This window comes from Scardinius erythrophthalmus (genome assembly GCF_964197995.2).
Source record: "Scardinius erythrophthalmus genome assembly, chromosome: 18".
In the NCBI taxonomy this organism is placed as follows: domain Eukaryota; kingdom Metazoa; phylum Chordata; class Actinopteri; order Cypriniformes; family Leuciscidae; genus Scardinius; species Scardinius erythrophthalmus.
Genome location: NC_138238.1, coordinates 30,151,749 through 30,165,053, shown reverse-complemented (window position 1 = coordinate 30,165,053; position 13,305 = coordinate 30,151,749). Strand labels below are relative to the sequence as shown.

General features: G+C 37.3%; 1 protein-coding gene across 7 annotated transcripts in view; it reads right to left on the bottom strand.

The window, feature by feature from the left end:
* Positions 1-209: 209 nt before the first annotated feature.
* Positions 210-13,305, bottom strand: part of plekha1b (pleckstrin homology domain containing, family A (phosphoinositide binding specific) member 1b) — a 51,492-nt gene continuing 38,396 nt past the window's right edge. The window contains exons 10-13 of one of the 7 annotated variants that reach the window (XM_081393491.1): positions 12,894-12,957; positions 9,096-9,185; positions 7,634-7,704; positions 210-4,502 (exon numbers count right to left, since the gene is read on the bottom strand). In XM_081393491.1, coding sequence (XP_081249617.1) covers positions 4,295-4,502; positions 7,634-7,704; positions 9,096-9,185; positions 12,894-12,957 — 433 coding nt within the window. In that variant the 3' untranslated portion in view covers positions 210-4,294. Of the gene's footprint in view, positions 4,815-7,633; positions 7,705-9,095; positions 9,186-12,893; positions 12,958-13,305 lie in introns of all 7 variants that reach the window. The other 6 variants (XM_081393492.1, XM_081393493.1, XM_081393495.1 and 3 more) reach the window with 6 other exon arrangements.

Genomic DNA, 13,305 nt, shown 5'->3' with positions numbered 1-13,305 from the left:
TAACAAAACCCTTAAACCTACCCATCACTGACACATGCGCAAAACACTAGATTTAAATACAAAGTTGTTTTGGCCGATTTGTATGCCTTTTTAACTAGTGAGGAAATGTCCTCACTAGTCGGTCATCATAATATTTTACTATAAAGTGAGGACATTTGGCTCTAACAAGTATAGCCAAACCTGTACACACACACACACACATTGTGTCTTCATATTTTATGGGACTTTCCATAGACAATGATTTTTATACTCTACAAACTGTATATGCAATTCCCTAACCATAACCCTACCCCTAAACCTACAATCACAGAAAACTTTCAGCATTTTCACATTTTCAAAAAAACATTACTTAGTATGATTTATAAGCTGTTTTCCTTATGGGAACCAAAACATTTCCCTACAGGGACAAGGAATTTGGATATGTTTGAGGGGACATTTTTTCCTCGTAACGTCGGGTAGCTTTACCTGGACCACACACACACACAGTCATCTCAATACTTTTGTTTTTATATTTATATAAAGTTGATTATTATAGACTAACCATGACTCAAACCCTAACCTTAAAAGATAAGCAAAGACATTATTTAGACTCATTTAAAAAAGTTAATAATTTTTCCAGCCAAATACAAGACAAATACATACAGTCCAGAAAAAAAAACTGGGGTGCAGCATATGAATCCACAATCAAACAACATACAGTATATATCATTGGACTCACTGAATCTGTTTACATTCACACTAATACTAACATATGGACCCTTTTCACATTTCCAGGGAAGTCGTAATGGTCGGGTAAACTTCTATAGTGGCGAATATAAACTAAAACAAATCCAATTTTTGCATTCCCATTTGCTTCAATAGCAAAAAAAAAAAAAAATTAAATAATAGTGTTTCAATGACTTTCCAAAAAAGAAAGAAAAAAATACGAGATTGATTACAATGATCAGAAGAGAGAAAGAGAATTTGCGGTCACTCCTCAGCTACTGTAGAAACATTCACGCATCAGCAACTAGTTTTTTGTCATTTATTGCCAAGGCAACACAAAGTATAGTTCATGTTTTATATATATTAAAAACTTTTTACAATGTTAATAATTGTGGAAATGCATGATCAGTCTGTGAAAAGGGTCCATACAGCTGCATTTTGCTGATACCCGTGCTTTGTTGGTAAGACTTTAGGTTCAATTCGTTAACAATATTTAATGCATTAGGAATCATGAACTAACAATAAATAAATACTCACAGCATTTATTAATGTTCTGCTAATTCTACATAAATACATTTCAAGTTGAAAACTCAAAAAACATTTCAAGTACAAACATTTATTGAAAGGTTATAATTAATATTTATCTCGATTGTGAAAAATTACCGTTCATCATTAGTCTGTGATAGACTGTGTAATGGATTAACCATTGTTAACAAATTGAACCGTTTTGCCTAACTGGTTTATCAAACATCTCTGGAGTGTTTCTCTGTGTAGAAATATAGAGTCATGCGTTCACATGCATCTGATAAACATAAGTGCCACTAAAAAGAGAGCTTTAACTTGCCATAAGAGTGGCAGTATGTTACACTGAAATATAACAACATCACAAACATTCTCTACAGCATTATGAAACATATCAGTAAAAGCTATTTCTATGATGTTGTGGTCAAACACTATCACAAAGTCCAATTCAATTTATACATAAAGCATTCAAAAAAGAACAGAAAATTAATTTGACAATAAACAAGACCACCAAGGATCAATGGCCTCTAAAGGAGGAATATGTTACCATAGGAAAAAGCCTAAACTTGTACCCCAACAAAAAGGATGTAAAAGCACCAGAATAATTCAAATAAACAGAGCTTATGACATGTTGATCTTTTTTTTTAAATAAATACCTTTTATTATATTTTATTTTATTTATTATTTTATTATATTTTATTCGAACAATATATTTTCCAGTTTAAACCATATAGCCTTGCAAAAGTATTAAACATCCATATTTTCAATGATACGTTAAGTGTTTTGATGCCTGATTTCACTTGAAACAAGTGAATTCACTTTGTGTACATAGTATTTTAGGAAAAAAAGGGGAAAAACACAATAGATTTATAATATCTGCCATAATATCGCTTATTGGCCATAACGGGAAAATAATTGCCGGCTATTGATATCAACGTTTTGTTTAAAAGGGGCTATATGTAGAATTCAGAAACCTTTGTTATTAGTGACACCGGTGGCCGTTACGTGAACAGCAGCCAGCAACTTCTTGCTCATGCTCGCACTCCTGCACATGTGACGTACAAGACGCTGAATATGATTAAATGCCCTGATATACTCACAGCGAAGTTCTTTTTCGTCCTAGCGATGTAAATATGTTTGCACAAGCACTGCAATTCACCGGCATCATGTGGACAATTGAGGTAATTAATAATTGCTAGGGGTGTGACAAGATATCGTGCCAAGATTCTAAAACCAGTTCAACTTTTAAAAAACGCGTCTCGAGACCTTGTGTTTTTTCCCCATTCCACTGGCAGCATCTCACATTTTACAAAGCAAAAATGCATTCTGTGTGAACGGCCCCATATCTTGTAGAATGCATGCTTAGCACTGCCCCAACGGAGTACGCAAGATGGCGGATTTAAAAGTGAAAGCAAAACGCAAACTGCCTAACAATATCGAACCTATCTCTGGACTGTGTAGTTGTGTCTCTGGTCTCTGTTTGCACTTTGAATACCGAGAGAGTACTTTGATTATGGTTGCACTTGCACTATTTATACCGTTTTTATTTCTATGTTCAATTTGTGGAAGAGTTCAATTAGGAGGTCACAAAGCCTCAATCAGAAGTTCTGGAAGCTCATAATTCATAATAATAATAATTCATTACATTTATATAGCACTTTTCTGGGTACTCAAAGCGCTTTACATATGGAAGGGGGAATCTGAAGAGACTCATAAAAGAGAAAAGCCAGTCAGTTGAGTTTGTGGCAAAACCTTTTGCAGTGCTTGTATATTGTTGTCATTCAATGCATTTGATAATTCATACTCAGAGTAGAACTGAAATGACATTCATTACAAGATTATTAGTTAAAACATTTCAAAATGCACCTGCAGACTATTTTTCCAGTCATGAATTTTGTCATTGAGGATTTCTATAAAATATTGTGCAAAAATCTTGTCTCGTCTTGTTCACGTGAACCCAATCTCGTGTCTCGTCTCGTGAGATAAGTGTCTCGTCACACCCCTAATAATTACACTGTTATGATAGTTTGATTGTTAAGTAGGCCTATGTTTAAGACTATGGACTATATAGATCTGACTATGTGAGACTACAGTTTGAATTAATCCCTTTTCTTTGCATGACACATTGATATAACAGGACAGAATAGCTCTTTCAGCATTATCCTGAACACTGTATAAGCATTTATTTCATGTGTCATAGAACAGAAGAGACTGAGCGTAAAGCCCAGAGTGGACGGTCCACGCACTGTCCATGAGACGTAATTTTCGTCATCAGGAGGGTCCGCGGACGGGGGGTGTGCGTACAACAGCACATATGCGAGTGACTTGAGCACTTAAAAACAGCAGTCCACAAGATGCGCTTTGAAAGTATACTCCTTTAGTCATGAGTGTGGAAAGACACATTCGCCATGTGCAATTTTCTAGTGGACTAGATGTGCTTTCAAGCACTCAAGTCACTTGCACATGCGCTATAGTATGTGCACCGTCCGTGGGCTGCACGTGGACGTCTGCGGACCCTCCTCATGGCAAAAAAGACATCACATGGACAGTGTGCGGACCATTGCAGGATGGGGACGGCCTAAGTATACTTTTGGCTTAAACGTCACATCCTTTCGATTTTCCCAGCAAAAACGTTCCCAGTCCTTCGCATAAAAAACAGTTTACAGGCTCTCGTAGACAACCTAGGAAATCAGGGAAGGTCTCGTTTTTAAAGTTTGGTTACAAGCTGTTCAAACATTGGAAATAAAAAGTGATTAATACATGTAAATTCTTCCATGTAGCCTCTTTAACATATTGTCTGGTTTATAAATCATCTTATAAATCATCTACATCTTCTGAAAGGCTTGAGAATGACCACGGAAAACTCCAAATTCCATAGTCCTCCATATCCCATGATGTACTGGGCTCGAGTCCCTGTTCTGCTTTTGACGTTAATAGTTTGTAGTAAAGTGTGTAATATACCAAGTACATTGTTACACCTCGGTAACTTGCCGCTCTTTATCTTTAGGGGAAACCGGAGGCTGCATTACTTTGCTCCTCCGTTGCCATTGCGACAAGTCAACAACATTTACTTGAAGATTTGGGGCGTCTCCTGGAGCGACAGGCGTGCTCGGGCCCCGGGCGGCAAGCTGTTCAGGTCTGGCCCCTCCCACGCCATGCTGAGGGCCCGAGGGGGAACGGCATTCTGGGTAATGGAGTTCGGTGGGGAGGGGTGAGCGAGGAGTTGGGAGACACTGTTCGCTGTAGTAGAACATGGAGGTGGGTTCAGCGTGCTCCTGCAGAGATTGAGTAACGGTTATAGAAACAGCACGGCTAGATTGCGGCAACAGTCAGGTCGGAGAAAACGGCTTTGGGAGAGAGGGAAGACGGAGCAAAAACTCAAGAACAAGGAGCAGGTGAAGAAAGAGGTACAGCAGGAAGTTTAGTACAGTTTAGGACATGGGTCACGACAGCAAACAGTGGCAGTGAAAGTTACAGCAAGTGACAGGCTGTAGATCATTCTGGGATATAGCAGGAACAGGACAGCTGGTAGTGCAGAAGATGGGCTCGTTTTTGGATTGTTAGTGTCTCAGTGTCACATTTAATCTCTGAAAGGAAAGAATGAGAGGTGGACATCAGCTAAAACGGCATTAGAGGAAGTCCCAGGCAGGACAAGGATTCAACATAAAAAAAGAGGAAGTCACAGGCAGGACAAAGATTCAACATAAAAAGTTTAAAACTAATAGTCTGTTCAGACCAAGTCAAATGTTCGCAATTTTATTTGAACGAACAGTTGTTAATGCGTCTGTTCAGATTGACACGAACATTTGCATGCATACTGTCTGAGAGTGAATTTACATTTTCATTCAGCCCATCTGCCGTTTTTTCCCCCCCACATTGATATGAACAGACAAATAGTATGCAAAAATAGGACTGAATTTTCGTGGCTCACGTTTGTGTTGGTGTGAACAGGCCTTAACGTTAAAAGAAGTACAATTTGGTATACTTTTAAAAAGAGTACTTATTATGGAAAAAAATTATTTAAAAGAATACTTAAGTGCAAACTGAATGTAATGTTTTCAGGCACTTAATTGCTTAAATGTTATTTAGAATTAAATAAAAATGTATTATAGTTATACGCTTATATAACTTAAGTAGGACTTAAGTGCATATTTGTATGTAGCAATTTTATAATTACTTCTACAGTATTTGAAATATGATTTCAGTGTTCTGACAGGCATTTATGGTAAACTAAAATATACTTTAAATGTGTATGTCATGTTTTTACATATATTTGTAGTTACACATTTGCAGTTCTGAAGTTGCAATTTAGTACATTTAAAATATATTTTAAAACAATGAAATATCAAATTACACACTGCAGATACAATTATAACCAATTACTTTACATGTGCTTTAGTATAACACATCAAATTAAGTGTATTTCTTTAAAGGATGGCACAAAGATTATTACAACAATGATGTACGTGACATTATTTGCATAATTTTACATTATTGGTAAAATTACCTTTTAAACGTACTTTTAAGTACACCTTTTAAAGGTGTACTTAAAAGTGTGTTAAGAAACAGTACAGTACTCTCTTTAATACACTTAATTTCATTAATATTATATTAGTATTAGAGTTTTTAAGTACAGTAGAGTTTAAGTACACCACAAGTGCACATTCAATACAATTGAGTGCACTTCTTTTTCACAATGGATAGCTTAGCCAGAAATGAAAATTCTGTCATCATTTGTCACTCCAAACCTGTATGACTTGCTGCCTTATGTGGAAGTTCACGCATATTCAAATCAACAAGATGAGGTTGAGTAAATTGACATGTTTTACTGAATTATCCTTAAAAAGGTCTCCAAAAAAGTCATTTTTATGTATGTTTTGCTGGCTGATGAGAATAGAGTCCACATATTTTTACAACATATCTGATAAAAAAAAGTGGAAAAAAAATTACACTTCTGATTTCTTTTTTTTCTTTTCTTTTTTTGCATTTTGCTGTTTTATTTTATATCAAAATCCATTCAATTTATGCTGAGCCTATTCAGTTCAAAAGAAAAAAGATCTATGCTGCGATTATGCTTTTTCCTGTTTTGGATGTCAACCTGGTTGACACACTGGTGAATAGTAAAAACCTTTGTGTCCAATAAAATGTGCTAGATTCATTCACTCATATCTTCATGTCACACCATGCATTACAATTTAGTAAAACAAACTTGTATCTCTTTTCACTAGTATTAAGATTTTGACATTCCAAAACTAGAATAGATCCCTGTAACATCAAACATCAAAGAAAGTTTTAAAGGAAAAGCAGAAGCAGGTGAGGTTATGAAATGGATTGTAAAATGTAAGTAAGTAGAAGTAAAGTTAAATGTGAGTTAGGGTTCAATATAATGAATACAATACGATATAGATTTGATAATATGTTGAAGATAATATATACTGTACAGTATATCAGGAAGAAATGTTGCTAATGATTATGATAATTTGGCCATTCCAGCCAAATAATCAAAGACCTAAACTTACAAACAGTGTTCTACAACGAATGCCTTTCAATTTCAGTTATATTTCCACTTGAGCTTGGTTTGGCACGGCAGGTAGAATGCGTGTAGTGGCATCGCCACTTGTGACCAGGATTGGTCACTTGTCTGTTGCCTGTCTGCCAGTTTCTCAATAGCTGGCCAAGCGCGTTATTTGAACGAAGTTAACATGAGTTAGTAATACAATTAAAAGAAAAATATTTGACCATCCTCCATAATGCTCTCGCTATTTTACATCTCATACCATCTGTAAACTCTTGTGTTAACAAGGCAACGACTGACGCATTTGTATTACATTCCAAAGAGCTCCGTCATCAGTCCCACAGTGGAAAATGAAACCATATCCGTACCGGCTGGGCCGGATCGGTACGGAATGGAACTGTTAAGCAATGAGAATGGTTGTTTCGGTGGAAAAGCGGCTTAAATGTCTCTGGCATTCTATTTGCATACAGAATTGTCTTTCATGTGTATACTAAAATATTAAGAAATTAACTTACATATTTTAAAAAAATAATACATTTTTAATTTAGTTTTTTACTCTAATAAATGACATTAAAATGTCTCTCTGTAAATCACCATTACCAAATATTTGTATTACTGAGCCCTAGAGAGAAGTGTGGGTAATCAGATGAGTGGATGAGATGTTTAGTATGGATGTACCGAAAGTATATTAAAAGAGTGAATGGGGATGATGGGTGTCAAAGGTCACTCTAGCATGAGTGCGGGGTTGGTCTGCGAGGTTGGATTGTTTAGGTGAGGCAGCTCTACCCTGCTCAGATCTTGTTCAAAGTCTACAAGCCTCTAAACTCTAAGCAGGGGGCTGAGTGCAAACAAACAGGGACAAAGCGCGAGGGGTTTGATCTCAACACATACGTGCTGCATTCACCATTGCAGGATGTATACCTCTGTATACAAGGGTTTGAGAGCCGTCTGGCCTGACGCATCTGCAACACAGCGCACATTCATTAGGCACGGACACGGAAGAACAAGAGACAAAAGGGCTTTTCACACTGCGCTTAAACCTGGGTTAAGACAAGTAATTTCACTCGGCTGCCATCTTTGAAATGCATCTTGGGCATGCAAGTGCAGCTCTTATCTCTTTGAATGGGGAAACATCAAGTTCTCCAAGCTTATGATTAAATTTCATATTTGAAATCACCCATAAAATCTGACAACTGTCTCATAAATTATGTTTCTAAACGCTCAAATCATGACAGAAAACTACAAATTTCAGGCTGGATCAAGCTAATGCGCATGCGCAGTGGAAGCGTGCGTCTGAATGTTTCTATAGGAACCGGAGCTTCTAACGGCAGCTGCAGTGACGCGATGACTTTACCAATCAGCGATTGGCTCTTATTTAGAAGGCGGGACTTATTCCGCCATATTGAGCGTTGCACTTTTCCCCATTTAAAAACAATATGAGTGATGCATCTTGTGTTATTCTATAGACATTATGCGCCAGAGAAACAAGCATGCAGACATCTTTAGAATATTGTCTTTGAACTTACGTTTTTGCAGTAGCTCTGTATATTTCTATGGCATCGCTGTCAAGGAGTAATTAGCTGGTGAAATGGATTTACTAATTGTAGAGTAAACGAAAGTTAGCATTGTTTAAAGCAGATGTCTTAACAAATGTCAGAAGATTTTAAAATGAGCCGTTCATTCATAAATACATAAGATCGCTGTGAAAATACAAACCGGAATACAAAAGACAACGAGCGCAGCACTAAAAAGGGGCGGGGCTACATAAGGTCTATGGTCTTTGGAAACGATTCAGTGTTAGAATGTTACGACTAGATGCTTAGCAACCGGCAGCCAATCGCATACCACAAATGTAAAAATACGATTGTTAACCCAGGGTTTAAGAATGTAAAGTGTGAAACGGCAGCTTATAAATACCCAGGATTTATTGTTAACCCTAGGTAATTTATAAGTGATGTGAAATGTGAAGCAAGATAACACAGGATTCCGTTTACCCAGGATTTAGAATGACCCAGGGTTATCTATTTTAAGTGTGAAAAGCCCAAGAGAGACAGACAGACACAAAGAGGGTATAGTAGTGTATGTCGTCTGGTAAAGTCTGGTATATTAGGCCAGTTTTTGAGTGGATAATGACAAAGGTTTAGATTTAGGGTGAACTATCCTTTTAAGAACTTTGGTTGTTCCATCGGCCAACATAAATAAGGGACATTTTGAAATTTGAAGAGAAACATGGTTGGGCAGGACATGGACAGTGTGGGTGGCTACAAAACAAGTCACAAATGGCAAATCAATCCAAAAGCGCACAAGTCGGCTGAGAACTCAGAATGTGTCACTAAACAAAGTAAATTCTTACAGAGGCTGCTGAGCGTCCAGGACCCCGTTGGGCCACTATGGCCCCAGAGATAGCCTTGATCCAGCCGTGCATCTCCTCTGGGCTGTCCGACTGAGACAGAAAAATACAGACAGCTTTAATGTTTATATGTTAACACATTTTGTAAATATGATTAAAAAACAATCAAATCAAATATGATTAAAAAAACAATGTTAAAACATTTATTCATGCTTTTAATTATTTACATCAGTGACTAATTGACCCTTCGCAGGGAGTTTAATTGACAGGTGATCTGACCAATCATAATCCGCCATCCGCCAAATCCGCCATTTTTGTCCGACAAAGCAGTCAGGAGAGTTATTAGATTAACATTGGAGGATTTGAACTTGAAAAACGGAGTGTACTGACGTCTTCCCACGGTTAACACAACATTTATGTTTATTTGATGCTATAAATTAACTAGAAGGAAGAGATGATCAGTTCACGAGCAGCTTTAAGAGGCTCTACAGCGATCTGTCAGACACATTAAAGAGCCACAAAATGGTATTTATTGTTTAAATTTCTTTTAAAAAATGACCAAATTTCAAAGTTGAGACTTTGTTTCATATCAAAAGTAACCTGGTCTGTCCTGTCTGTCAGCGTGTTGTCAGTGTCCTCTCTGCTCCGCAATGTATTTTTCACTGTGTGAGAACATGGTGTGACGTGAGAGTGGCGTGGCTTGTAGGACATTTGCAACAGTAACTAAAGGTAACAGCAACGTGTTTCTTTAAAGGGGTAGTATAATGCCCTATTCACAAGATGTAAAATAAGTCTTTGATGTCCCCAGAGTATGTATGTGAAGTTTTAGCTCAATATACCCCACAGATATTTTTATATAGCATGTTAAAATTGTCACTTTTTGAGGGTAAGCAAAAACGCACCGTTTTGTGTCTGTTCCTTTAAATGCAAATGAGCTGCTGCTCCTGGCAAAGGGGGCGAAGCTTCAAGAGCTTGTGTCCTTTTACCTCACACACACACACTGAAAATTTCAAAAACGTTTAGCCTTTTATGTTCAAACCAGAGTCAGACAATGATGGAGACGAGACTCAAGAAAAAGTGACAACATGTAGAAGCAACAGGACGTTTCTGAATGGTTAGTTGATGAATTTATGTAGCTTATGTGTAGTTACCTTCTAGTCATTGATTAGCATATTCTGTCTTGATAATCTATAAATCGTGTTCCCAGGGGTGGGGTTTATATAAATTTTAGGGTTGGTGATGTCACTAACCCGAGAGGAATGTCGTGTAGTCCCTACCAGCCGTTTGTTATAGTCCCTAAAAAATGATTTATTTAAAAGAAAATATCTCCCTTTGCTTTGAACTTTGAGCACTATAACTTTGCAGATGTTGTTTATGCTCAAACAGCAACATTACACACTAACTTAAGTTAAAAAAGTGAAATCATAATCAACCACCCCTTTAAGACGACCCTTTTGACAGCAGGTTTGGATAATGAATATTTAAAATCACACCTGATCAGCATTTCCAGAGATGGAGCATCAGTCATGACAGAAAGAGAGAGAGTGACTGATTGTAAAGTTGACAAAAGACTTCTCTTTACTGAAGGGCATTCATTGTCTTGCACACAAGCAAGAGTAGGCAATGCACAATGCATGCAAGTCTGTAACTGGATGTAGTTTACCACCAATCTAAAAGAAAAAGCCAGACTGCTCTGATGCTGCCACTCATGTTAAAATCTCACTGCTGAAGATTGGGCAGATTTTCTCCATTCGCTGAGTTGTCATCAGTTTCAACACTGCCAGAGCTGTTTGGCAGGACTTTCCAGCACTTTCCACACACATGCAGAATGAGTCTGTGGATGTTTCCTGCACTAATTTGGATCGGTGAAAATGCAGTGGACTATTGAGGAAACTCAGCAGCACAGTTTTGTTAAAGACCTTGCACTGATGAAAGATGTGCTGCGTGAGTTACAAAGCCTCTCCATGAATCTGCAAAATCGAAACACCTCTCAGCTGGTGGACTCGTTTGTCTATGGAGATCCTGGAGACCATGGAAACAACACCAGCAAAGGCAGAAGTGAGGATGACATCATGCATGTTCAATGGAATCTCACTAGAAGCCATCAAGGAGAATATTAACAAGGTGCAGTTCCTGCAGGCTGTCATTTATAATCTCTCTGTACTGTCTCCCTGACTGGTTTCTGCAAGCAAAACCTACCTGGCCTCCTCAGATGAATATAAACGTAGCTTTTCAGCCATGAGTGATACTGCTAACAAGAGGAGAATTGCCTGAAGGCCAAAAACCTTTCTTCTGTCCTGTTTCTAGACGTCAATAGTCCTCCAGTAGAGCAGTTTGACCCAAAATCGTTTGTGCTCTATTGGCTGAAAGATGGCCATCGGCTGTCAACTGCAACCAAGACAGAAAGGCAAGCATAGACAGAAAACCAGACAGACTACTGTGGTCTGTTCTAGGTGGAAAAGTTATGCATTACCATTTATTCTTCCACTGGCATTGCCGGATACTGATAGTATTTTGCCATCGTTTTGCTACTGTTTAAAGTCATAAACAGGTCATTTTGAAGTTACTGACTGCTACTTTATCACTGCTTTCTGAGACATTATGAAATAATTATTCTTGTGCCATTGCTGAATCCGACAGTGATACCATCCAGTGAGTTTGGAAGAAATCTGATTATTTTCTACTGTTTTTGAGACATTTCAATGTATTTTGAAGTCACATGCTTTTATGGGTCTTCAAGTGCCTTATATGTAGTCCCCTGGTTCTTTTGCCAAAGTTGCCCAATTGGGTCTGCTGCTTTGTCACCCTCTAGACCCAGTATTACTTGGAGAAAGCCATTTAAAAGAAGAAAAGTACAATCACAACACTCTGGACTTCTGGTAGCACCTAAGATATCTAAGTCCAGTACAGGAGGGAGAGCATTTTCACATTTGGCTCCTAAACTCTGGAACAGTCTTGATAATGTTCAGGGCTCAGACTCACTCTCCCAGTTTAAATCTAAAGACACACCTCTTTAGCCAAGCATTCACATAATGCATCTCATAACCTTGTACTCCAGTTAATACTCCATCAAATGAAACGTGCATGACTATCTATTGCTTGAAATGTTATGAAAAGCAGCTACGCTAATTCTTTTCCAGTTGCTTTCTGTTTCTACCTTGGGATGGCCGTCCTGAGGTAACTAAAGATTACGGCAGCTCCTTTTTGGTTCCAGCCTCTTAAGAAAATTTTAGATGATTCCAACTCCTGCGAGGACTTCAGATGAAGCAAACTCTGAATCAACATGCACCACTGCCAAAGTTTCTATATATTGTAATCATTATGATCACTTGTAATAACTGCTTTAATGAGATCATTGTTTCTGTCTAAATGAATACATGATGTTAGCTAACTGCATGATTTGTATTATCTTAGGACATATGGAGAGAACTTGGACACAGTCACCTCTGAAAACAAATTACTCTAAATTGTAATGTAGACATCCATTTTCTGTAAAGCTGCCTTGAAATTATATGTATTTTGAAAAGCGCTTTGCAAATAAATGTGAATTGAATTGAATAAATAACTGTGACTTCTCCCAAAGTATGACTATTATTTCGTAATATTATTCTCAACTTTATTCTCAACTTTGTTCTCAAAACTTTACTTTATTCTTGAAAAACACATTCTCAAATCATATAAAGCTATTTTATTTTATTTTTTTACCTGCCACCCTGAAACTTCATTGTAATATACATTTAGTTCACCATCAAATATCAATGCATAAATTACATAAAATTAACATGAGTTTGACATTCCTACCTGAATGTAGAAAGTTCTTGAGGTAGTAACCAGTTCAAAAAGATTGTCCCTCATCATCAAGTCACTAAAAACATAATTATAGGGAAATTTTTCAATCGTTGAAACATTACAGCAGTACAGATGCATGATGAGAAAGCTGTTATTGTTTATTAATGTTTGATTGTGTACTATTATGAAGGGTCTGCCCAAGTCCCAAACTGTGGAACATTTAGACATTGTGAAATTTGTCACATGGTAACATTAAGATGGACTTGGCTGCCTGGAGATCAATAAAAAAATCTAACAAATTCTATGTTCAATGTGTGATTTAATCCGGAAGATGCCATTTTAAAAATTCTCATCTGCAAGTTATTGCTAATGTCACGAATGTTTCCTAAAAAAGTCATTCGTCAGATTATTTCCTATTTATGAT